This window comes from Cloeon dipterum, chromosome 3 (genome assembly GCF_949628265.1).
Source record: "Cloeon dipterum chromosome 3, ieCloDipt1.1, whole genome shotgun sequence".
NCBI lineage: Eukaryota > Metazoa > Arthropoda > Insecta > Ephemeroptera > Baetidae > Cloeon > Cloeon dipterum.
In genome coordinates, this window is record NC_088788.1 from 20,769,644 (window position 1) to 20,794,527 (window position 24,884).

Consider the following 24,884-nt stretch of genomic DNA (forward strand, 5'->3'; position numbering starts at 1 on the left):
ATACGCTAAAGATTAAATTATAGATCGTCAGGATTGAACGCTTATGAAGTAAACAATTCACCACTTATGTTAGTTCTATTGTTGTTTTTGGAAAATAATTATTGCTAAGCAAGTTTTAAAGTTGCTGAACTATTGCAAAATGAACTGTTGGCTTGACTGATGGATACGTAGAATATTCTTTCCTTACTATTCAAATACTGTACATGTGTCGTGGCGACTTTTTGTTCCCGACGATCACTTCTAAACTCCGATTTAAAAAAACAAACTCGAAGCTTTATTCATTTGGGCCTTATTCATTTTCTGTGTAAAAAATCGCCAAAACAGTGTATTTTACCGCAAAACCCGCTTTTTAATGTGAAACGAAGTAAATTGCTGTCACAATTGCCATCCAGCTCTTAGGTGAATTAAAAAAAAAATCAAGTCGAAATCTTCAAGAACGCGCAGATTTAGGTGCGGGGGCGGGTGGGGGCTGCGATCGCACTTTACAGATTAGGCTATAGAGATTATATTATTTTTAATTGTATGTATTAACGTGTAAATGGCATTGGAGCGATCCGTCAAAAGTCTTTGAGTTTTTGAAGTACTTTGTGCCAAATCACACCCTCAATAAAACGGAGAAGTAGCTTGCGAGAGTTGCGAGAATGTTGATAACAAATATCCCCCAAGCAGGCCATTAATTAAGCCTTCGTGTTTCGGGGTGGACAGCAAACAAATATACACTTCTCTCTTAGACACATTGTGTCGCGCGTATTGCGTGTAATAAGAGCCGGTGGGGTCTGATCCCGCTTTAATGAGAGTTCTCAGCGCCGGCAACACAGATTAGCACATCAGCCGTGAATTTGCGCCCGGTCATTTCCTTCTTGGGCGCCCCCCAGCCAAAGGGGTTGCTCGCCGACGATTGATTGCGCTCGTAATCTGCTCGAGAGAGGGAGCAATCATTGCCAGCCAAGTGCGAAATGCACACACATGCAGTGTGTGCGGTCGCGTCTTCCAGCGCGCGCCACTGCAACTTACGTCGGCCAGAAAATTTATTCAAATCAACCCTTTTACGCAAGAAACCCCCAGATGAATGTGCTTTTGTGATGATTCCACTATTACTGCTGACTCGAGCGACTGATATGTGCATGATTTTGCAAATTTCTCGTTTTTGCTTGTATAGAATATCGCGTTTCTGATGTGCGATATTCGCTTCAGTGACTTCACTCCTTTTTGTTGAAATTCACACACACGCCAAGCCAAGATTTTCCCCTATCCGATCAGATTTATGATACGTGACTCTTTTGAAAGAGAAACGCCCTTTTGATGGTGTCTCGTGTGTCAACAACAATTTACACTACAGCAGTTTGATTATTTGAGAATATTCCCGCAAAACTTAGAAACGCGGAAAGCAGACAAAAACTAACATTTAAGTCCGAGGGTTTGGACCACAGATGCATGGAGAAGGACCCTGAGATGCATGCTCCATGCTCCTGGTAGGTGAATACGTCCATAAACAATGGCTATTAGCTGATGGGGGTTCCATACCTGAATCAAGCTATGTCTGGGTGGTGGCAGTGAAAGAATGATTTATCCCGATCATTTCCGCGCTTGCTGAAAATGCTCAGGAATTTTGTTCGTTGTTCTAGAGTTTACAATTTGTTTAAAATGTTGTGTTGCTTACAAGGAAACTCAAATTGGGATTCAACGTGTTAGTTTTGGTTCAAAAATCATGCAGTACCAAACGAGTTAAAAGCGGTGTATCACCCGGGGAAATTCTTGATTCGATCGAGTGTTCGAGCTACAGGCTCCGGAGGTTAAATATCTTTATGGGACTTGGGACATGGGAAATCAATTCAAATTGAATTGAGCTAAAACTTCGATTTTTGTCTATTTTCTTTAAATCTCTTAAAGTCGCTAAAATCGGCGAATCGAAAAATTTCCACCATTATTTGAGGTTCAACCCAGGAAAGGCTGCGCGTATTAAATGGTTTCGCCTAAAAACGTCGAAACCTATAAGAGTTTCCTTTTGCTAGAATGCCTTCCCTTGTGAGTGCCAGTTTTCAAATTTTATTTCTACAGAAGCAACATGGCATGGAGATGAAGATTGCAGGATAATATTCTTTTCACTCTTTCAAAGTTGCCCTGCTGGCCCATAACAATAAACAAAAAAGGGAACCTAAAGTAAAACATACAATTGAATTTTCATTTCTGAAAATGTATAAAAATCATTGCATTAACAATATATCAAAATATGTTTTCACCTGCATGGAATATTTTGGATCAAATCACAAAGTAAGTTGCCCTTATTTGTACAGTTGAATGAAACATAGTTCATATTCAACTTGTATCTCTAACGCTTATTTTGTTTCCTATTTATGGTTATTTGAAAATAGATTAACAGCCTCCAGCCAAAATAGTGACGATTTGAATAGCACAGCATTCAAACGACGAGACGAATGGCGGTATCTCTCATTACTTTAATTACTTGAATGCATGCACACACACACACTCGTTAGGTGAAACTGGCATTGAAATATGCCTCCGATATGTCACCTGCCAGCGGGCACAAACTCCACCGATAAATAACCGACCCTCGTGGCTCAAAACTCGCAGCGCAGCAGAGACAAAGTTGCGGAGACGCGCAATCTCTCTTCTCCCTGTTAATTTATTGTAGCTCAGCAGTTGTTGCAATAATCTATATGCGCGCGTTAAAACGTCTTTAAGTGCTGCTTTACCCTGTCGCCACGGCCGCATACGCAGACTACACACGTGCAGAGTAATAAACTGGCGAAATCGCCGGGCCATTCCGGCGCACCAGGATTAATAATACAATAATTATTACCCGGCGAGTGGGCGCAGTGTTTTATTGCCCTTGTTCTCGCCCCTGCAATCACGAGATTTCTCTGCGCGTCCCTCTCAGGGGAGCGCGGCGGAGAAATTAAACGCCTGCGCATCATAAAAAAGAGTGACTTTTATCGCCGGTTAGCGCGACGATCCAATAACGATAAATCCGTCTCCCTCGACGCGGCCATCAAACGCGAATTATGCTGATTCTTATCGTCTGTTTCTCGCCCTTAATTTCATTCGCGTTGATTGAGCCGCCTGCTTTTTATTTTTATTGTCTCCTGTGAGAAAATGTGTCGACTCATTGTTGTTCAAAACGTGGAAGCCATCGATCATTTTTTAAACTGGTTGCATCGCTTGTCACTTTGACAACCACACGCCAATGCGGAGATGTAAATCTTGATTTTATTCAATTTTTACCATGCAATTTAACGCTGGATGATCATCAAAAATATTAAAAAAATAATAGTTGTGAGAATAAATCAATACCACCGTCAAACTCTGACCAACTAGACCTGAAGCAGAGCAGAAAAATGAAAAATCTCAATGAAAACAAAAGGACAAGTCTGATTATTTAATCATCAGAAATGTATCCCTCAATTGAAAATTTCGAATCAAAAATTTTAATATAAGAATCGGCTGGTGACATTTATTTCTGCTCTATGTCACAGTTTTGAAAGTTTATTAATATTGAAAAATTTCCCACCCCTCGGCAACAAAACAAAACACTTGAAAACCACAGTCGGCCGGCCTATAGAAATTAGTGCTGGGAAAGCTCATTAACCGCGTCCGTGTTCGCGTCATTTGAATGGGAGCACTCACAATACACACATATATGAACGTAGTAAAATATCAAATTTATTGACACACACAGTGTGTGCCGAGTCAACAATTGCGTCTAGTTAAGAGCGACTGGTTCTCATGGAATCGCCGGCCGGGGGCGGGGGTTGCGGCCGAGATAAAGGGCGGGCGTGCAGCCAGCCTTTGTTTCTCGCGAGCCGTGAATGATCACGACCGGTCCAAGGAGCGCTCGCTGATGACAACAATAACAGCGGCGATTGTTGTCGTGTTGGTGGTACTTTGGCCGTCCATCCATCTTTGTCATTAAACACGGCTCAGCGTGTGACCACATTAATCACTCGATGGGGTGAACTACCCCATCTCGCCGCTCCAGAGGGGCGTGATGTTTATTTCGTAGACTCAATCTACATACCCGACGAGATGAGCGAATGTCAATTGCGATATTGGGCCATGCGACAGGGGTGTGTACTGTACAGTGTCCACAATCAGTCGGTCGAGTAATAAGGAAACGCGTCTGATATGCGCCTGGAGATGAGGTACTCGTGAAATGTGAAATACGCACGATTTATTTCTTCATGCGTTTCCAAGAGCAAAAATTATCATTACGGCGGAGCCCTGAGCTTCTGTACAAGTTCATCGCATTCCTAAGTTTTTTTTCATGATCACCCTGATTGCAAATTCAAAAATGAGCGGGATGTGAATGATAATTCAAAATATTGTCAGGGTTGCTCCCGACAGTATGTATTTATCTGCATTTATGACGAATTGCATTAACAAAAACATGAGTATGTAATAGCTCCAAGTTTCATCTTTTTTTGAAAGAGAATTATATTTCCCAAAAAGTTGAAAAACATGGGAAAGAGAGTAATGATAATGAAATATAAAACTGTTAAAAAAACTAATATATATTTGAATTTTCCCATTGTAACTTAAAATATTGTAGTTTAGCCTCGTTGGTTGATGATCGTAGTTTTTTCCTTTGAATAGGCATGCGTAGAGAAAATAATTTATTTTAATTTTGCATCTTTTCTAAACTTCTGGCAGGTCGACACCAATTTTATTTTTCAAACATTAGCTGGTTCATTAGAATTATTAATAAGTTCGCAAGAAAGTCTTGGTTCAAAGTGGCAAAATATTTAAACTGAAATAAGTTAACATAAATTTGCAATTTTTCTCAATTTATCTCCCGCGGTCTAATATGCGGTCTAAAAATGTTTCCAGATCATTCTCCAAGCCAATGGATCACATTTAACAAGTTTCAACGAAAATCAAATGCATTTTTACCTTTTTAAGGAAACACAGAAAGACTATTGTGAAAGTACAGTGGAAGAACTCTTTTACAAACTGCTGGGAATCGAAGGGGGAAAACCATAATGGAACATGGTACAACAAACCGCACGAATTCCCAAACAAGGGAGATATGCGTTGACGTGGGGATCCGTTCGTCTGCGAACAAACACACATGAAATTCAACAATAAATGGTGGAAAACCGGCCTTAATGCGGCAGTCGGTTTGATAAATAGCCAATATCGCACTTCCGTTTTTCAATCCTGCTCTCACGGGGTTGGAGCGCGAAGAGCTCGAATAAAAATTAATTCGCCTTTGTCAACAAATTGAGTGCGTCGCCCGCGGAGAGCAAATGCGTTTCTCGTGTCATTTGCCGCCGATGTTTCAATCTGTCGCAACGCCGCTTCCGCCGATTGCTGCCTTTGTTTTTCTTTTCCGGAATTTTGAATTACACGTGCAGGGGGTGCGAATATAAAGGCCGCGCGTTTCTCCACGCTCTGTATTTTGAAAACGCAGGAAACGCTAATACGCGCCAATTTAGCCAGCGGAAAAGCTTCGCGGCTGTACGACTAAATTTCGGCAGCGCTCAGTTTGGAAGTTTAAATGTCTGCTTTAAAACGCTATTAAAACGGCGCACGCCCACATTTTTCACCAGTGACAGAACGGGGAAGCGATTTAGAGCAGAAATCAGTGCCATATGGGGGGAAAACGATTCTTTTTTTTCTCGTATTGCAAATTCGTCTTTTGAATTGAGTTTGCTGCTCTATTGATCTATTGATCAATCAATCAATAATTTGCAACAGTAATAAAGGTTACGTTGACAGCTGCTCTCAACTGCCTTTGGACACAAAACGTTTTGTGCTCAGCATGACACAAATTGAGCAATGAATAGAGACATTTATTGCTCTTCTTAATGTAATAAATGTATCAAATAATCTTTTAAATTCAAATAAAAAATAATTTACTAGAAAATTTAGCTGAAACTTTGTCTTCACTTTTACTATATAAATAGCATGGGGAAGAGGAATTATACATTCAGTCCATCTTGATCCAAGCTATAGCCCATAAAGAGCGCCAAGCAAAAAGATATGCTATAGGCCCAGCAGGATTAAAAAATCAACACCATTATTTCTTTATTTAATTTAATCCCTCTAGTCATCACGAAATACAAGAGCAAAATCCAACAGTGTTTCAATGCTCTCACATTGACCACCAAGGACGACTACATTAATTGAAGTTTTTGCTGTACTTTTTTAACCAAAATGATAACAGTTCAGTCTGTTTTTCAAAAAGTTCTATAAAAGCAACAGAAATATTTCACACGTAAAAAAATGGTTTGACTAAAAAACTGAACAAAAATTTCCACTAAAAATGAGACCACGAGAATAATTTACTACTGTGTAGCAGTAGTTTGCACTATTCCATAGAATTTTATCAATTCAGATATTCTACATTGTAGTTAAAAACTTACAAAATAAAATAAATACTACACGATTGTCAAGATCGAAAAATCTACAAGCAAAAAATTTGTGTTGACAGCAGCTGCACTCGAACACGCTTCTGGTCAAATAGCGTTGTCACCCGCTCAGCATGAGACGACCAATACTACGAATTCCCCTCCCGAAAATGATGGTGTGATTGTGTACGTTTTTCTAATAATCCAATCATCGATTCAATCAGCAGCAATCAATCGAAATTGGAATAAAAAACGGGCGCCCTCCTGCATCCGGTCAGAACAGAAGGTCATCTCGGACTCGTCCCTCGGAGCTCTTTTTGCCGATTTCCCGCAGAAATAAAGGGTGTGTGTGCAAATTGAATAGTGTCCCCGTTGATACATGAGCAGTGTGAAAAATTGCGCGGGCGGAACGAGAGGAAAAGCAAAAGGGCAGCCCCCAAGGCGGCGGAAGCATTTTTTAGAATTTCAAAGGAGGATAATTCGATATCGGCGGCTACTACGCAGATAAAAAATCACTCGCACTCCCCCGGTTTTATATTCGCATTGTCACTCATGCAGAGTCGATTTGGCCTGGCAGGACATGTTATTTGTTATGTCTCACAGAGCACATGCTAAAAAGGAGAGAGGCTGGAGTTTGAATGTAAAGTGCGGGTGAAAAATGAACATGCAAGCGCGATATCATTTTCAAGTGTGCCAGCTTTTGAATGAAGTGCTGCGTGTGTATCAGTGACAGGTTGGCGCGTGTGGCCCTGCGTTGTAATTTGTTATGCAGCAGATTTCATCTGCCATGCTAGTGCTGATTAATAAAGGACCAGTTTTTATCCACATATTAAACAGTCAATAAATTATTCCCACACTCTACACCTTAAAATTAAATTAATTGATGAATTGAAACTTTTTTAGAATGCAGATTTGCCTCCTTAACAGCACAAAAATGATTGGACTCTCTACTGAAAAACTTATCTATACTCATGAATTTGGGTTACAATTGTGACACCATGATAATTATTAAGAGATTATCGATATTAAAAAGGTGCTGCTTTAATCTCCACCTTCAGATCTCTTATATTGATATTCTTGATATTTACTCAGTTTGGTTTATCTTTATAATTTTGTACTCTTTGCTACAAGTAACAATCACTTTAGCTAATTGTGGTAAGGGCTGACCTGTTTGTAAAAATAATCCATAATCGCAAACAGCTGCGCGAAATGCATTTGCGTGACAGTAAGAGTGATTAATAGTTGGCGAAAATCAGAGTCGAGTGTGAAATTAGGTAGGGAAGGGCACGGCAGCGAGAGGCGTGCTAAGCAAAAATGTCTGATTGCATTAGCAATATTAAATTTGCAAGTCAATATCACGACGGACGTACCGAGGAAAAAAAGGAGAGCGAAATGACAAATGGTCAGCGACCCGTAAGAAGAGAGCAAAAAGAAAGGCATCATTAGCGCTGGAAAGATAAATGAAGACGCGAGAGTCAGGCAGAAATTTTGATGATTTCCCTTTTTGGGGGGCGATCGCGGGGGTCGGACGTATGTCTGCTGGCTTTTCCATATTTCTGCATGAGGGGATGATGGATGAGAAAGCACACTCTTTATTGATGCGCGGCGCCTGGCCAGAGTATACGACTTGACATTTACAATTCCGACCATTACGCCAATTGAATGTCACGCGGCTTTGTGACAAATGATCGAAAGCGAAAGCACCGCAGGGCAAAATAAACTTGTAATCTTGCTCGTTGTTCACTGCTCTTGCTCTCGCTTTTATTGTGAGATTGAAAAGAAGCCAGCACGCCAGCGATACGTGTTAACGCGTTCAGGAAAACTTTTATTCCTATTGAGAGTCACAAAAAGTATAAGGATCTTACTGAGTTATGACCACAGTTAATTAAATGAGAGGGATAAAGACCAAGATAACCTGAATTTTGAAGAAATTGGTTTATTTTTATAACAAATAATACACAAGACTAAATACAATCGCAATCATGCAAAATGAAATCTTCAAACCAAAATAAAATAAACTCAAAAAATTCGGGTCATAAAATGCTTCAACGCGGCTTCAACACAGCAATCTGATTAAAATATGGAATGCTTGTAATTTTTTGCGTCAGATATCACCAAATCAAGAACATGTCAGTCCATTATTTGCCATAAAATGATTTACTAATTATTGCAGTGGAATTCAATCTTTAATAACACGCGCACACTACGTTGCCGCTGCACTTCGATCTTTTCACTCATTCCAGCCAAAAAATCCGTCTATTTGGACATGTATCAGATAGAATTTGATGAAAAAAGGTACAAGCTATCTATTTTTGTGGTCGGCTTACCGAATTCTAGGCTCAGTGAACCGGAAAAAACGGCTTTACGTAAACTAAAAATGGCAAAGAAATATGAAACAAACCGCATTAAAGCTCGTTCTCTCGGCTTTCCGTCGATGTATAATTTAACTCAGGTCCTAACTGAAAATGCGAAGAGAATCAACCAGTTTCGCCCATCACTTCTCATTTTTAGGAGATAGAGGAGATGCCAAGCTTGATGCGTATTTTCTGGGCTGGTAGATAAGCAAGAGCAGGCAGGGGCTGTGTGGGATGTGGAAGAGAACAAAACATCACAGGCATTGACCTGCTTGATGGCACAGTAATCTGCCTACTTTATTTCTTCTAGTTTTAATTATAATTATATTGGAAAGTGGAAATCCACAAACTTTCAATTTATATTGATTTTCTGTTAAAATTTTAACTGTCCTTAAGGTGGAAACAAAATAATTAACGGCATAAGAGGAATTGTTATAATTAACTAATTTTTAACTTTGTTCCCAGTTATCAGTGGAAAACGGGAACCATCGGAAAATTTGATGCTATACATTTTTTGCTCTTGCTACCTAAACTCAATTGAAAATTTTATATTCTAATTATTCATTCTTTGAGAGTATTCTTACACATTATCCGATGGGCCTGCTAAAGAGTCAAATTACGCAAAATGGGCAAAATTGTATAAATTTATATACGCATTGAGCAGGCTTGTTGGAAGAAGTTAATAAAGGAAATCGTAACACCCTGCTCTTGGCTGCTAACAGTTTGCCCATACAAAATGAATAGTTGTACGCTTAACGATGAGAGGTGTAAAAAAATTGGAACGGCACCCGTAGGAATTGGCAATAAAGAAGCCCCCTTGACACGACGTGCTTGGCACGCGACTCGAAACTCATCAAGCGCCCCAAGAAGCTGTCTATTGACGCGCGCGCTTTTGATGTTTAACCCTTTCTTCGGGCGGAAACATTATCTGTCTCTTGCTGAGGGCCATTTAATCAAAGGAAACGGCGCCACTGAGCCGTCGAGCGTACGCAGTTAATTTAATAACCGCGTTCACTGCCTGCTGATTATCATTGCCCTTACTTACAATCAGCGTCAACGAGTAACACATCGACTTGTTGTGTGTGTATGCACGCCGCTGATTTGCCGCTCGTCAAAATAATGTTTGCAAGCGCGTGGAGAGATTGAGATTACGTGCGTTTCGCTGACTGACATCAACTCGGTAATGTGCGATGTTATTATGCGTTCGCAGCAGGCGAAACGCCACTTTGTTGCTCACTCTCTCGCTAATGGCTCGCATCTCCTAATTGAGCGCAACCCTTTGCCAGTCGCGCCGAGAGTAAATATTGCACGTTCTCACGCTAATTCCGAATTACGACTTTGGCTGCATATCCAACTTCTTCTTCAGAGTGAAATTACACTTCTTGATACTTAACAAAATTGAAAGGTTTTTTGAAAATTACATCAGAGGGTAAAAATTTTATCTTTTACAAAACCTGTTTTTAAAATAATTTATATACTTTTCATTGAATTTAATTTCATATTAAAGTTATTATAAGTAGTATGAATCAGAAAACTGATTCATTAGACATGAATAGACACCGACATTTAATGGCTTGATATGCATGCACGCGCGCCCATATCCGTAGTATACAAAAGATTTAATTTATTTCAGTTCAAAGCGAGGTTCATTCCGGAACAAATAAACAATTAAAAGGAACGACAAAAAGAGACTTCATTTGCCAGCAGTTGGACAGAATTACGTCAGTTAACGTGCCCGTCCAATTCAACAAAAGCGGAATCCAATACCAGTGAGTGGACAGTTGCAAATAATTATTTAAAACGCCACTACTTGCTGACAAACCGGCCAAGGGGTTGCACGATTAATGCTCAATTAATTATTCCGTTACAACTGTTTTAGTGGAATACGCCATCAAAAGCCATTGTTGACTGCATCTAAAATGTGTCCGTACGTGTATCGAGTTTCGGCCGGCGGTAGACTAGACATACGCGCGCAGACTGGAAATCTGAGACTGGCAGAGTCATTTACGTGTGTGTATGCATGTAATCGGACGTGTTGGCGACGAGGTAGTTAAAATTTAACGCGCCTCCCATTTGCAGCAGAGCTGGAAGCGATCAAAGCGGGTGGCAAACAAATGGACAGCACTTTCGTCTGCATGCAAATGAGATTTCGCTGCCAAACTGAAATCAATTCAATTACGCGCCGGGCGGAGATGTACGTTCTCGTGCAGCAGCGCAAACACACACGCGCGCCCATTAAACCAGCTAAATTAGACAATTAACATTTACGACGGACATTAATAAACGGACGAAATGCACTCTCTCGCTATATTCACGGCGCATCTATCTTAATTATTTGCATGATTTACAAGCACGCCCGCCCGAGACCAGGAATCCGTCCAAATCAAGAGATTTTTCCCTGAAAGAAACCTCACAAAATTGGCTTCTGGGATTAGCATGACAAAAGCTTGTCGAATTTTATTCACACTTCCTGGTCTGGGCCAAAAATTGATGAGCCAAAGTGAAGGGTTGATGACGAGTGTAATTAGTCTTCTCCGCGTCGCCGCCGCAGAGCCCGTTCCAATTACTGTATGCAAATGAAGATCGACGCCCCCTATGGCGAAAGGGTTGCGGCTGCCGATGAAAAAAGTTGATCCGAAGTTGCAAGTTCATGGCAAGTGTTACATTGTGACTGATGGCCTGGGTGATTCATATTTAATCACCTCTAAAATAATGAGCTTTTTCGAGATTGTTGAAAACCAAGTAGCACAGCTATAAATACCATATTCAATTGTTACTTTAAATCCTGTAATAATAACATTACAAAATGTGATGCAATAACCACTCCATTAATTTTATTCTGTTCATTAAACTTCTAGACATATTTATTTAGCAAGATTAAACCACTTAAAATTTTATTAATTATGACAAAAGTTGTTTACCGATTAACATTTTTGGCTGTGACAAACCGATTTAAGTGTTTCCAACGGGCATTTATACAAGCTTTTAAATCAAAATCTCGATATTCCACTATAGTCATTGTCAGTTACTAAGACCGATCTTCAGTGCTCTTACCCCAAACTACGCTATTAAAACGTACAACGACGTCCACTCTCCTGAGTGATCACCTCTTTCCTGCTTTGTCTTTCAATTCCATACAGAAATAAACACAATGCCCAGTTTTATGATCCGATTTGACCCCCTTTAAAGATTTGACTGTTTCTTGCTCTATGTTGTAATCCATGAACTTTGCATAGATTGATGGAAAGAAAAAACTATTTTGATGTTAATGATTTTCCCCTATTTTTTATTTGAATAGTGATTGATAATGCATTCTAAATTTTGGGGCAGTCCCTACTGCATTGCAGAAGGGCACAATGGCAAGTTAAAAAATGGAAGCGCTACCTCATCATCATCCAAGCAGAGGTAAATTTAACTTATTTCCTTTTTCTCTTTTGGTGTAGTGTTGCAATGGTTTAAATTTGTGTCTGTAGTGTGAGTATAGGCCCAAAGTTTGAATCCTTTTGTTAAAAGTCAGGTGCAAAATATTATCCTTAATATGGGGGGTACAATGGTCGCTCCCTAATTGCAGAATCACAATATAGACTGCACCTGACTCTTTTAAATGGAGAGTTGCCGCTAGAGCTTTGAAGTGGATATTATGCAAATGAAGAGATGGTTAGCTGCTCGTCGGCTAATCCAGCTTAGCATATTTTTCACTCTAACACCCCTTTTTAAATGTGGGCCTCAAAGGATACGCAGTTTTAAATAATTTCTGTGTGTCATATATGTGCTAAAATTGCTTGATGCATATATTTTAGGTCGCAAATATCAGAACCTAAATATTTAAAAAATTGCATCTTATTTGAAAAGTATATCAAATTTAATCATCATTGTAAAATTTTTTTACAAACTCGATATAAACCGGTTTCTGCTGACCAGTAGCTGGAACGTAATGCCCACCAGAATGCTGAAGAACAGTTGGATTTTCAAAGCACTCAGCAAGCTCTTCACTCATTTCTAGAACAAAACCAGATTAGTTTTGGTATAAACTTATAGTTATCAGCACGCAAGTTTACCTCTTGGTATTACATTGTCAGTCTCGCCCATGACTTGAAGAGTAGGGTGTGTAATTTTCTGCTTGTAATAGATAGCATGAGCTTCGCATCGTGACTTGAAACCAGCAACCAAAATAGCAAACCTGAATTTTATCGATGAATCTGCGGAAGTCAACTTCAGTCAAAACAGTCTTTAAATGAACAGACATCGAACCTACTTGGGTTACTTTGGGAATGAGCAGCAAGTAATGCAGTAAGAGTTGCACCCTGAGAAAACCCTAGCACACCATCAAATGGTCCCTGGGTCTTAAAAGTTTCTTCAACCAAATTGAGACTCTCCTCAAATCCAAAACCTTTCTCACAGAACGTTTTCCCACTGAACTTCTTGTCCTCCGAGCAAAACCACCATCCCCTCTGGTCTGGAATCTCTGGGAACATATACATAAATATATTTCGATTTTTACACTTTTTTGTGATTTTTAGTTAAAATAAAAATACGAACCTTCAGTCACGTTTTGCCCATCTGTATCGATAGGAGGAACTTCATGGGGAGCGTTGAGAAAAACAAACTCGACGTTTTTGTTCTTGAATATCTTCCTAAAAGAGCCAATTTTGCCTTTAAACGCCTCTGCATTTTGTCTGTACCCATGTATGCATAGTACCTGAGGAGAGAAAGAGTGGAAATTATGTTATAACAAGCAAAAGTGACCGCAAACACATAGACTATGGACGTGGAGAGACTCTCTAATTATTTGAAGTACATATATGTAAAGGAAAAATGCTCATTGGGAAAATATCTTGAATTTAACACTTACCCTGAGCGTCTTTAAGTCGGTGCTGGTCATTTTAAATATGAAATATTTATGCTTAAACGATTCTAATATCTAACAAAATGTTTTATAATTCAAGTGGAAAAGAAGAAGTTTCTGTTAGTTTTGCTTCTGGTGTTGTTTTGAAAACATCCTTCCATCCTTCTAACAGCTGTTGTCAGTTGTGAGAGAAGAGGGGATAGTGGATTTAGGGGAGGCCAATGAGAGCGAATGCCAAACGCGGCAGACAGAACAGGCGCTTTTTCAGTTTTCAGTCAAAAGATCGATAACTTCAATTTTACTTAGTCCACTACTTCCTTTCTAAAAAAAGTTTTGAAATTTAAATAAAGACAATCGTTGAATTTTTAAAGTTTCAAACTCTGAAATTTTAAAATGTATTATTTATTTTATTTGTAATTTTTATAAAAATTGTTGCACGCATGCAGGGAACTGTCGTTTTTTATTTATAAAAATGCCTAATTATGTTTACAACATTTTTATTATTTACACATAAATTTACAGCTAGTTTTGAGGTTTTCAGTATACACAACATAATTTTATTATAGCCTGCGCGGTACCTGTTGTGATATCAATTGATACATAATTTTATCATTTCTTTCCATTTTTTGTTCTTACATGATTTAACTTTCAATACCATTATACATAGTAAGTTAAAAGTTACAGACGAGGGAATTATCTACCTTATGCCTGACGGACAGAAAAATCTTCAATAGCATTTTTATATTTATATTGTATTATTTTGTTAATTTCACAAGCATACATCAAATGAGTCAATGCAAAAATTGGCATTGTTCCTATATACGTTTCGACAATCACAAATTACACAAATTATCAATAGTCCAGACAGCACTGCTTTAATTAGTTTGCTAACTTAGATGTTAATTTGTTACATTGATTATATAAAATTCATATCTGGTAATTGAACAGAATAAAGCCTCAATCTTACAAAACTTGTCATCATTTTTCCAAATTTTATAACTTGAATCAGTTAACATACACACATGCACTTATTTTACTGCATCAAAGCAGTAAGTTTGGAATGTGAAAACGGTGAAAACAATGATTAATACAGTGATAAGGAAATGAGCTGAATGCTAAAAAAGGATTTAATAAATAGAATGGTGTCAGTAAAAATTACAAAGTACTACACGTTATCATATGAACACTAGGACAATTAACATTTGATCAAACCATGAGGGCATATGCAATAATTATTGAATTTTGCTGTTGGTAACTCAAAAGCACTCAATATAGTTGCAAAGAGTTGGTTTTAAATATTATTGCACGCATTTTAATATTAACATAAGAGTAGAGAGCTTGAGAAGTCGTGACCAGATGAGTATTACATTTAATTACAAGCTGAGGAGAATGTGAATGATGGTTTTTGCGCGCGTGTCTGAATGATATATAATAAATTAGTTTTCAGCGAGGACGGATGAACGCGATACAGATATAGAGATAGAGCAGAGAGAACAATTCAGTTGACGCCACTGATGAGCGCATTGTAATCCGACTCGCTGAGAATCTTGTCCTCGGGAATGCTGCGTCTGCTGCGAGCTATGCTGGTAGCCTCCACGCACAACACAATCAGCTTCTGGTCGCAAGTGAACCGCTCCTGGCCCAGCAGCCGACCTTTGAGCAGTGACGAGCCCAGGCCAAGCTTGTCCATCGACTCTGAGTGCCACGCCTCGCAGTATGTGTCCACCGCCCGCTCGCCCAGCAGTTGCGACCCATGCCAGATGGCTTTCAGCGGCCTGAGTAAAAGAAATATATAATTTTTAACAACAACCAAAGAGAAGAGTTATCAGAATCACAAAAGAGCAAAAGTCAAATTTTGTGTCTACAAATGAAATAATCGAATTACAAAAGGCGTGTATTAAATAGTATTTAAAAAATGCTCAAATTCATTTCCTCACCTCAGAAAAAGTTAAAATTTTAAAGCTATATTAACTGATGCACGAAATACATATTGGGTGGGTCTACATGTCACCTCAATTTTAAGCTGACCCTGAGGGGTTTAGGGGACACAAGAGGTGATAAGCATAACTCAGATCCACCTATTAATCAGCACATAAAATTTCTCAATCAGCAGCTAAGTGCACAATACTAAAGATTTTTTCTCCCAAATTCAATTTTAAACTAAAATAATCATGCAGCACCATACAGATTTGTACCTAATGATAGCATCAGCAATCAAACTTTCCATTTTTTGTCTTTTGATTTTAATAACACTTTCAAGCAATAAATATCCATATTAGTTTCGTAGTTATCTTGATTTCTTGATTAAAAAGTTAAAATAAATCAAAGTGTGAAGGGTTATTAAATTGGAAATTACCAGGTCTGATCTGTAAGGATATTCCTGCCACTGAAGCTGTAAATTCTGGACTGGCCGAGGAAGAGGGCACCGTCGCCGTTAAACAGCTCATTCCAAGAGTTGAACAAGACATCTCCCTAAAATCACAAGTTTGCAATCAAAGGAATGCATTATAATATGAAATAAATCATGCCTTGATATTTAGGACTGGCAAATCCCTGTCCGAGGAGCGCACAATGGAGTCCAAATCCTGGACCCTAGAGGCCAAAAATGCCCTGAAGGTACCTCGGAGGTTTGCCCTCCGTGCCTGCCTGTAGCAATTGTAATCGGCGCCTCTGACACCATGCATGTTTCCTGAAGTTGGCTCATTCAGGGCTGCTATTCTCAACTGAAAATTAATTCATGTGATTCAAAATTAAATTTCCAAATTAAAGGGTAATAGTGGTCCAAATATTTAGTTACCATCCTAGGAGTCCACTGAATAGCATGAAATTTTGTTTTGAGTTAAAGAAGACTGACATTTAAGAACAATGGAACTCACATGAGGGCCGTCAACAGTTTTGAGTTGGTTGGAAACCTTCAACTGAGGCTTAAATGGTGGCACAATCGTAGGCTCAGTGGTGGTCATGACCTCTGGCGGTACAGTAGCGTCAACAGACACCAAATTCCCAAGCTTCTCAGTCATGGGATTAGCATTTCTTATTTACAAAATCAATTTTACTCACAGCTATATACTGCCAGCCACTTTTGACCCTGACTAGAAGAGCCTCCTCGTCGAGAAGGAAAGTGATTGTGCCCACAGGTGAAGCAGAGGACATCTGAAATTCATCAATATATATACAATTCCATAACATTACTTTCTCCCACACACAAATAATCGATTTATAACATTATAAAATATATGAATTGACAAACTATCTTTGCAATTGAGATAAAATATAACCAGCCTGTTGGCTCACATTATTATTGTTAAGGCATTCTCGGAAGTGTAAAAGCAATGAAAGCTAAATATTTGAGCAGTTCGGGGATCTAATACTGGTTGCCCTATGTCAAAGATGGCAGAAGGTGGTCAGTTAAGTGACTCAAAATGCTCAACGGGCTGGGCAGCGCCGACAAATATTTCAATCAAAGACGTCTGTGGAGGGAGGTAAAAAGTTATAGCCAGCCACATTGGGCCAAAGTACATCTGCGGCCACTTGGGCCTCATGTTATCCGCTCAGCGTTGTGATAATGGGACCCAATGAGCTCATATAGCCCACGGGATGTGCTGAGCAGAGGTACAAAAAGTAAATAAATAAAATTAATAAACACAAACACACCATTATTATGCTATGAATTAAATTTAGTAGCAAAATGTGAGCTTATTTACTTTGATCATGGTCTCTGCATTTTGGAATGTGACTGCCCCGGGAACAATCTTGACTTGAGGCGGTGGGGGTGGCGCCTCGTGGTGGTGTTGATGACCAGAATGATGAATCATAGGAGCTGCAAATCAAAATCAAGATTGCATATTGTTTAGAAATTTAATAAGTATAATCTTACCAAGTCCATCTTTCATGTCCTTCATTTGTTTAATGTATCGGAGCTCCTCAAGACTTCCTCTTGCACTGCCTGCCAATTCAATTCAAAGCCTATTTTAATATTTCTCATGAGAAATTATGAAATTACCATGTTTCCCAGTGAGGGTAGGATCTCCGTAGACAGGACTAGGAGGCCTGTATGAGTGGAAACCTGGTTCTCCAGGTGGTCCAGCATCTCCTTTTTCGCCCTGGATTGATATTCCTGGAGGACCAGGTGGGCCCTATAGTTAAAACATTATAGGTTTGAGAGTAAAAATGTAGACCCTTGGCTCACAGGAGGCCCTGGTGGTCCAGGAACTGGCACATAATGTAGCCCCTTCGGTAGCAAACCTTCGCCTTCACCAGGCTCCCCCTTTGAACCAGAATCACCTTTATCTCCTTTCACCTGCAAAAGATTGCGAGTTAAATTAACTCTTTTTGCTCTATTTCACATAATCTAGACTGATTCCTTACCACATCACTCTCCAAAAAGTGTGATAGCATGATAATTTGAAGGTAAATTCAGTAATTTACACTTTAAAATACTGTACTTGATTGACAATCAAAGGCAAAAATTTAAAAATACATACACCCCATCCTGGAAGACCAAAGTCCCCTCGCGGTCCTACTGGTCCTGGGGGGCCAGGAGGCCCAGGTGGTCCCTGAAGGGTAAAAGAAACATTAGTCATCAGACAAATATTCTCATTAATTTCTCTCTTACAGGCTCTCCACGTTTTCCTCTCTTTCCTCTTTCACCTCTATCTCCCTAATAGTTGGTCAAAAAGTGTTTGATTTTCAAATTTAATTTCATTTGAAGACAATAATTACCTTCAAAGACTTGCCGTCAATTGAAACCAGTTCTCCAGGCTCACCTTTCGCCCCAGGATAACCATCCTTGCCCTAAACCAGTTATGAAAATGAGCACAAGGACTTTCTCAAAAGGTGTATTCCTAGATAGCACTTACATCAACTCCAGGATAGCCTGAATCCCCTTTGTCTCCTTTATCCCCTTTCTCGGTGCTGAGCAAGTTGTCTCCCGCAATGAGACTGGCTGCGTTTATAGCTGGAGGGCCAGGAGGTCCCATTGGGCCCATGTCTCCCTTATCTCCCTTTCCGCCAGGCAGGCCATTTTCTCCTGGCATGCCTATTTTAAAAATAAAATATTTTATACTAACAATATATGACTTTTTAGCAAAATTTTACCTGGCATTCCATCAATTCCAGGCTCACCTCGCTCACCTTTGAACCCTTGGTAACCAATGCTTCCTTGATGACCCTGCAAGACAGTTTAAAATTAATTAAATATCGATGCAAAACAATATTGGGTCTATTGAAAAGAATGTTAGTAGAAGAGAATGTTTTTAGTCAAGCACCTTATCGCCCTTCTGCCCTCTCGTGCCGGCCTCCCCGCGGTCCCCTTTGTTTCCAGGCACACCTCTCTCACCCCTTGGTCCGTGAGGCCCTCCATCACCTTTCTCCCCTTTTGGCCCCGGGCTACCAGGGCGTCCCATGCCCTGACTGAACCCTGAGCCGCCAAGAAGCGAGTCCTGGCGTTGCGGAAGAGTGAGATTAGTTTTGATACATGCTTCAGATATGAGTGCAAAAAAGAACCTTGAGATTGCCCCGCGGCCTCCACCCAGGCTGTGTTAGCAGCAGAAATTTTCAAAGTTAGTACAATCAGCCGAGCAGATGCGTGCATCTAAGAGGATTTAAACTGCTTACGTCATAATTTGTGTAATCCGAATTGCCTGGGGATCCGGGAGGGCCAGGCAGACCTTGCAGGCCCGGAGTGCCATCCCGACCAGGCTCACCCTTTTGACCTGGCTGGCCTTCCAATCCCTGAGGACCGCCATCACCTCGATCCCCCTTTTCGCCCCTCTGGCCTGGAGCACCACGTTCACCAGTAGGACCCGGCAGACCCTGGATAAGTAAAAAATTAATTAATTGATTAATCTGAAAGTTGCACAGCTAAATTTTAGCAGAACCATAGAGAGGACAAAACAGTTAATGTAGAGAGAGTTGGTTTAAAAATATATCTTTTTCATTTAAATAAGGCTGATAATATGAACTTTTCGTAGTAAATAAATAAAACAATCATGATCTGGAAGAAAATTAAAGTATTTTTCTGTAACACAGAAGGTAAAAAATTTATGTGTGATGAAGTAATCAAAGTGAGAATAACGCAAAAATCTGGCTCATTCCAGGTTAAAATATAAAGTATTCTCTGAGCTAGGCCGCTGATAGCAGGGTAAAATATAGCAAGCGCTACTGTTCTGAGTGGCTGGTCCTGATTCTTTTAGAAACGCGATATTGTTTTTTTTATTAAGTAATATATACATAAATTTATGTTGACACTTATCGGTCCAGAAATTATATATGTAAATATATACTCTTAAAAGAAGGTTTATACCACCGTATGGCTGTCAGTTCGATCACATAACACATTACTGCACTTCCAAACATTACCTTTCCCGCTCTGACATAATTCACAAGTGAAACAGAACGGGATCAAAAGGTGTTAAGTGTGCACTGATGTGATGTGTGATCGATTCTCTGATCTAATAACAGCGGTAGCCGATTTTTTAGTTAAAATAACCTGACTAAATTTCTATTTATTTTTATAAGTATCAATTTTTAAGGTTAAATTTGAGGAGTAGCGAAATCTTTCAGGCTGAGAACGATTCAGCTAGTTTAATTTTATCTTGCATTATCCAAACATACTCAATTTTAACTAACACTTCATGGTGCCAGCTCTATTTGAACCTAACGATCAGCTTTTTTTCAGGTTTTATAACTATTTTACCAGACATGACTGACTTATTTATATATATGTTTTGATTAAACTTTCTTACTATAGGAATAGATTAAAAAATGTTCGTTTCGTGATTTGGTTTTGGTTAGCTATTTTTTCAAGTCATTATTAAAAAATAGCCTAGATATAATTATAAGTTTTATGCTGTTGGCATTAAATTAGTGTATTTTTATTATTAATTTTACTTACTGATAAGCCAGGCTGCCCTGTTTTTCCGTCTCTACCTGGCATCCCAGGTGGCCCAGGAATCAGATCAGGTATCTGGCCGTCAGGTCCAAATATCATGGACGTGTTACATGTGCACGTGCCTGGCGGACCAGGTGGTCCGATCGGACCTCTTGAAATCTGAATAAGAAATTAGAAAACATGATCAAACATTTCCCAGTCAGCCACTTACTCCTTCTCCAGAGAGAAAATCGCCACCTCCGTTACCTCCATAGCCTGGCTCTCCAGGCGGACCTGGAGGGCCACGCAACACCTCTCCTGGCGGACCCTGATCGGAACCAATTTAACATTCCGCACAGAAAACTTTAAAAACTCTGAATTACCCGCTCTCCTTTTTCACCTTTATCTCCTTTTAAGCCGTCTGAACAATTTAGAAAGGTATTATTACACCAAACTGAAAGGAAAATGAAAGCAAAATAAATAGAATGCGACGCGTAAATCAAACATTAAAAAAATAAATGTCACTACTCGTGTAAAATCAGCGAAAGAGTCGAGTCATGCAAACTTACGGTGCATCCGAGGTGGCGGCGGTGGGAAGGGCGGCACCGAGCCCAGGTCGCCCCTGTCTGACGGATCTCCGGTCAAAAAGTCGTCTGGAGAATTCTCCTGCAGAAAAAGCAAACCGAGCGTTAGCCAAGGCGAAGGCGACAAATCAAAGCAACTGCGGCAATCTCGATCGAGTTGACAGCTTTAGAGATAGGGTAATTTGCACGCGCGTGGGCGCCACAGACCACGCGTAAATCGCGAACGGTCTTGCGCTCTCGGTGAGTAATGCCGTGGGTATGGTGGCTGACATCACGCGGACACACCTTCTAATCAGTGACCCTGGGGTCAGCCTGCAAAACAAAAAGTCTCGGTAGCCTGCTTTTCCTATTATATCAGCCGTCAATCTTGCCAGTTTATTTGTACCCAGTCAAAGGTGGCGGTGTACCGAGCGCTCTTTATGCCCAATTGATTGATTGTCAATTGACCAGAGGTGGTCGTGGGAAAATTGATTTGAATGAACGCAGTTGTCTCCGTTTATTTCACAAACGAGACGGATCAGACAGCCAGAGGCCGTGAAAAATGAGCATGATCACCACAGACCACCTAGATGAAATGGACTTATTGCCTTCCTGACTGACACATTGTCATTTTATGCTGGTTAGGATGACAATGAGCCATTAAAGCAGGTTAAACTTTATGCCATAAAACATCATAGTTGCCAAATTTTGTTCTCTAACTTGGCATTTATTAAAAAGTGATAAATTTCTGCATGAAATTGTATTTTTGCAAATTTCGACGAAAGCGTTGAGCGGATGATAACAGGTTGTAAATTAATAAAAAAATGTGAACAGTCTTTCATTATTCAGTTTAAGAACTCAAGCGGAAAATTCGTCGGTTCATTCTCAGAAGGTTCTGCTTCTGGCGAAAAGTAACTCCCACTCGTAAATGGAAATTAATTTTCAGCAGATGAGTGCCATCGGCGATTCGGCGCATAAATCCTTGGCACGTTAAGAGCAGGAGAAAAATATTTTCGACAGACAAAATGGAAATTTTAAGTAGTGGGCGACCAACAATGAGGAATTATTTAGCACCTTGGCTGGACACACAGAGAGAATATGTATTTATTGAAGAGTCAAACAAACAGAGGCAGCTGTCGCTGGCTCCATTCACAGAGAATTTCTTTCTCCTCGGCATCAAAAGAATGAGGGAGTGTGGCGTGTTTTATTTTCTGAGCGTGTGATTAAATGGCGACCATGATTTATCTCCTGGGTGGACTCAATGGCTGAAAATTAATGAAAGGGAGACGGAGGACTGGAAGAAACAAATAAGATTGTCGGAGAAAATTAACAGAAAAAAATATAAATGCGATGACTCACCAGGTCTTGGTCACGGTCTAAATCATCAAAATCGCCAGACCCTGACGCAAATCCCTGAAAAGGAACAAAACATAAAATAAATGAGGTAAAACACTAAAAATGGAAAAAATAATCAAACTTTGTTGGGAAACGGTTAGTACAGTTATGTTATGCGAGACCAAACTTCAATTCAAATATACGTTTTATGCAAGTTCTCTTTAGTGAATTTTGAAGGATCTTCATTATAATATTTTTAGACTTAAAGTAAGCTTTCGTGGCTTGGTGATCTTTCACGTTGAATTATTTTAGCCGCACGCATGATGATTAATGAGTAAAATAAAACGAAATTATACCAAACAAAGGGTTCATCAATCAATAAAACTAAAAATCGGGGTGATCAATAACGAAATGATGACAGCCTTTTCGGTTTACACTCAGAGGAAAGTAAGGAATCGGTGCTAAATCGCGCTCCCCTTGTTTCACCACGAGCTTTGGCACGCCCAGAAACCCGTCAGTCATTTGCATAAATAAATTGTGCGTCTCGTCGATAATATTGGGCCAGAAAAAGCAGATAAAACGCGAGACATCGAATGAGTGAATGAACTGGCCGCGCGAGTTTCAATTTTTATGGTCGGAAAAAGGGCAGGCACAGGTAGCTGCCGCCGGCCTCAGATGATTTGTATGGAAATGATCTATGAAGATGTATTCATATACTTTTATTAATCCACCTCGAAGCCAAGATTTATCGGCCGCACTGGCTTTTCTCTTTTCCAAATTTACGCCTCAGGTGGTTTTTGGGCGAAATATTATTTTTTATAATGAGAACATAATTGAATGAGATTTACGGCACGCCAAATGCTAGATGAGTTCACGAGTGCGAAGTGAATTATTGCGCGCGTGTTCACCGATTCGCTTCCTTGGCAATTTTTTATCTTGGCGCTGAATTTATAAATAGCGAATGCTAATTTTTAGGAACGCCGTCGCACTTTCGCATGATTGATGAGTTCATGGAATTTTAAAATTTAAATTTAAAATCGTGCGCAGTATATCGTGATAAATTTAAGAATTTGGTAAGGACACTTTTTTATTGTCAGTAGCCGCGGACGCACGTAATTTTATTTTTATTCGTGTGTCGCTTCCAAATGCGACGCATCTCTTTAGTATGGTAACGATTTAATTGTTACATCTCGAATAAAAACGAGGCAGTAAATGTCTGGTAGAAGAAAACTGGTCGGATGAAACGTAATGCGATGGTTGAAAAGGATGAAAAATTCATTGTGGGGGGATTGGAGGGAGAAAAACAAACAATAAATATAAAAGACGGAATTCTGAAAGCAGGGTTCGTCTTGGGGTTGGCCGCCGGAATTAAATTAATAAATTTGGGTTCATCCACCGTGAAGTGAAGCGAGCCTGAGCGTCTTATTCTCTCCTCTGCCTGACTGAGAGACGAATAGAAAAGGAATATTGCGTCCCGCGCCGTGGGAGGTGCGATTCCTAGCCTTTTCCCTTCTGTTTGCCTTTGAACCTGAAGTTGAGCCGGCGGTCATTTGTTATTCCAGCGCGCCTGTTATCACACATCGGAGAAGGTGCAAGTGAAAAATTAAATTGTGCCCGCTATTTTGTTATTTATTTTCGGTGCCCCACGCGGACGGACCCTAACACGCCCTTTATACGTATTAGACACGCGGGCCTGGCCGATAAAACAAACGGGAAATTAACATTTTCAAACATTCAGCATTCCACTGCCGTTATGTATAAACTATTCATTGAAACAACAAAACGATAATGTAAATCACATAGCTTTTCCAAGCAGCTTTTTCAATATCTTAGCTCTTTAACTTCATCGGCACGCGTCCTTTGATATTCTGCCCCTATAAGCGATCCCATGAAGAAGAGAAAATCTTTTCATTTCATTCTCATTTCACCTCGCCCACGAGATCTCCCTCAGGGCGAAAAGCTGAGATTTTCGACGCCGATCGCAAAGTGGCGGGCATTTCCTGAGCGAATTTACGTTGGGCAGCTGCTGAAAATTGTGCTTTGAGTAACGCTAAGACTGGCTGACTGACTGATGATAATCAGAGCAGCAGAGGATGAATAAATTTTTTCGCCGACGCTCGCAAGCAAGCTAGTATAGCTGCTGCTGGACAGTATTACCCTCGCAGAGAGAGTGAGTGCTGCTGCACCATCCAACAGCTGACGGATCACGACCACGACGCGTAATGCGTATATTTTTAGTAGGGTCGGAGCTCCTTCTATTGGGCTGGCAAATTGAAATCGTAGCCGGCTACGCGCATTTTCATTTCATCCACGCCGCCATTCAGCCCGGCTTGTGTTTCAAGCCGCGAATTCAGCCTAATTAGCACGTCCATTCACTTAAGTCGAGAGCCACTGTGGCTTGATTATCCGCTCAATCAGATTATCATCTTTGTAACGCAGTCGCTCCCATCTTGGACGGCATTTTTTCGAAGTCCTGTCATAGAGCTGCTTCAATAAAACGGATGGAACGTAAAAGGGGAGCTAATTTGCGAAAATAAAGTTGGAATG

The 24,884-nt window shown here is 40.0% G+C and overlaps 2 protein-coding genes and 1 long non-coding RNA gene across 13 annotated transcripts in view; 1 reads left to right on the forward strand and 2 right to left on the reverse strand.

The window, feature by feature from the left end:
- The first annotated feature begins 9,880 nt into the window (after positions 1-9,880).
- Positions 9,881-11,071, forward strand: LOC135940391 (uncharacterized). Of its 2 annotated transcripts, XR_010574848.1 has the most exons (4): positions 9,881-10,019; positions 10,356-10,491; positions 10,602-10,744; positions 10,802-11,071. It is a non-coding gene; the product is annotated as an uncharacterized LOC135940391 (long non-coding RNA). The 2 variants fall into 2 exon arrangements; XR_010574847.1 differs by having other exon boundaries at positions 10,602-11,071.
- Positions 11,072-12,547: 1,476 nt separating this feature from the next.
- Positions 12,548-13,728, reverse strand: LOC135939148 (esterase CG5412). Its single transcript, XM_065483365.1, has 5 exons — positions 13,575-13,728; positions 13,262-13,421; positions 12,978-13,187; positions 12,781-12,921; positions 12,548-12,721 (listed from the first exon to the last, which is right to left on the reverse strand). Exons 1-5 carry the CDS (start codon positions 13,602-13,604, stop codon positions 12,585-12,587), a joined length of 678 nt encoding a protein of 225 aa, XP_065339437.1. The 5' UTR covers positions 13,605-13,728; the 3' UTR covers positions 12,548-12,584.
- Positions 13,729-14,048: 320 nt separating this feature from the next.
- The window catches only part of Mp (Multiplexin), a 46,121-nt gene continuing 35,285 nt past the window's right edge, over positions 14,049-24,884 (reverse strand). For 2 of the 10 annotated variants that reach the window (XM_065485652.1, XM_065485655.1), the window contains 22 exons: positions 21,009-21,105; positions 20,823-20,860; positions 20,672-20,767; positions 20,464-20,619; positions 19,185-19,382; positions 19,074-19,103; positions 18,836-19,009; positions 18,666-18,738; positions 18,428-18,606; positions 18,291-18,362; positions 18,184-18,228; positions 18,053-18,124; positions 17,758-17,868; positions 17,572-17,704; positions 17,446-17,514; positions 17,273-17,388; positions 16,629-16,721; positions 16,445-16,576; positions 16,366-16,380; positions 16,097-16,291; positions 15,925-16,040; positions 14,049-15,343 (listed from right to left, as the gene is read on the reverse strand). In XM_065485652.1, coding sequence (XP_065341724.1) covers positions 15,067-15,343; positions 15,925-16,040; positions 16,097-16,291; positions 16,366-16,380; positions 16,445-16,576; positions 16,629-16,721; positions 17,273-17,388; positions 17,446-17,514; positions 17,572-17,704; positions 17,758-17,868; positions 18,053-18,124; positions 18,184-18,228; positions 18,291-18,362; positions 18,428-18,606; positions 18,666-18,738; positions 18,836-19,009; positions 19,074-19,103; positions 19,185-19,382; positions 20,464-20,619; positions 20,672-20,767; positions 20,823-20,860; positions 21,009-21,105 — 2,487 coding nt within the window. In that variant the 3' untranslated portion in view covers positions 14,049-15,066. Of the gene's footprint in view, positions 15,344-15,924; positions 16,041-16,096; positions 16,292-16,365; positions 16,381-16,444; positions 16,577-16,628; positions 16,722-17,272; positions 17,389-17,445; positions 17,515-17,571; positions 17,705-17,757; positions 17,869-18,052; positions 18,125-18,183; positions 18,229-18,290; positions 18,363-18,427; positions 18,607-18,665; positions 18,739-18,835; positions 19,010-19,073; positions 19,104-19,184; positions 19,383-20,463; positions 20,620-20,671; positions 20,768-20,822; positions 20,894-21,008; positions 21,106-22,361; positions 22,416-24,884 lie in introns of all 10 variants that reach the window. The other 8 variants (XM_065485651.1, XM_065485654.1, XM_065485650.1 and 5 more) reach the window with 7 other exon arrangements.

Coding starts and splice junctions, on each gene's coding strand:
- LOC135939148 (XM_065483365.1), bottom strand. CDS start 13,604: ATGACCAGCACCGACTTAAAGACGCTCAGG. Junction 13,422..13,574: donor CCGACTTAAAGACGCTCAGG/GTAAGTGTTAAA, acceptor TTCTCTCCTCAG/GTACTATGCATACATGGGTA. Junction 13,188..13,261: donor TGGGCAAAACGTGACTGAAG/GTTCGTATTTTT, acceptor ATATGTTCCCAG/AGATTCCAGACCAGAGGGGA.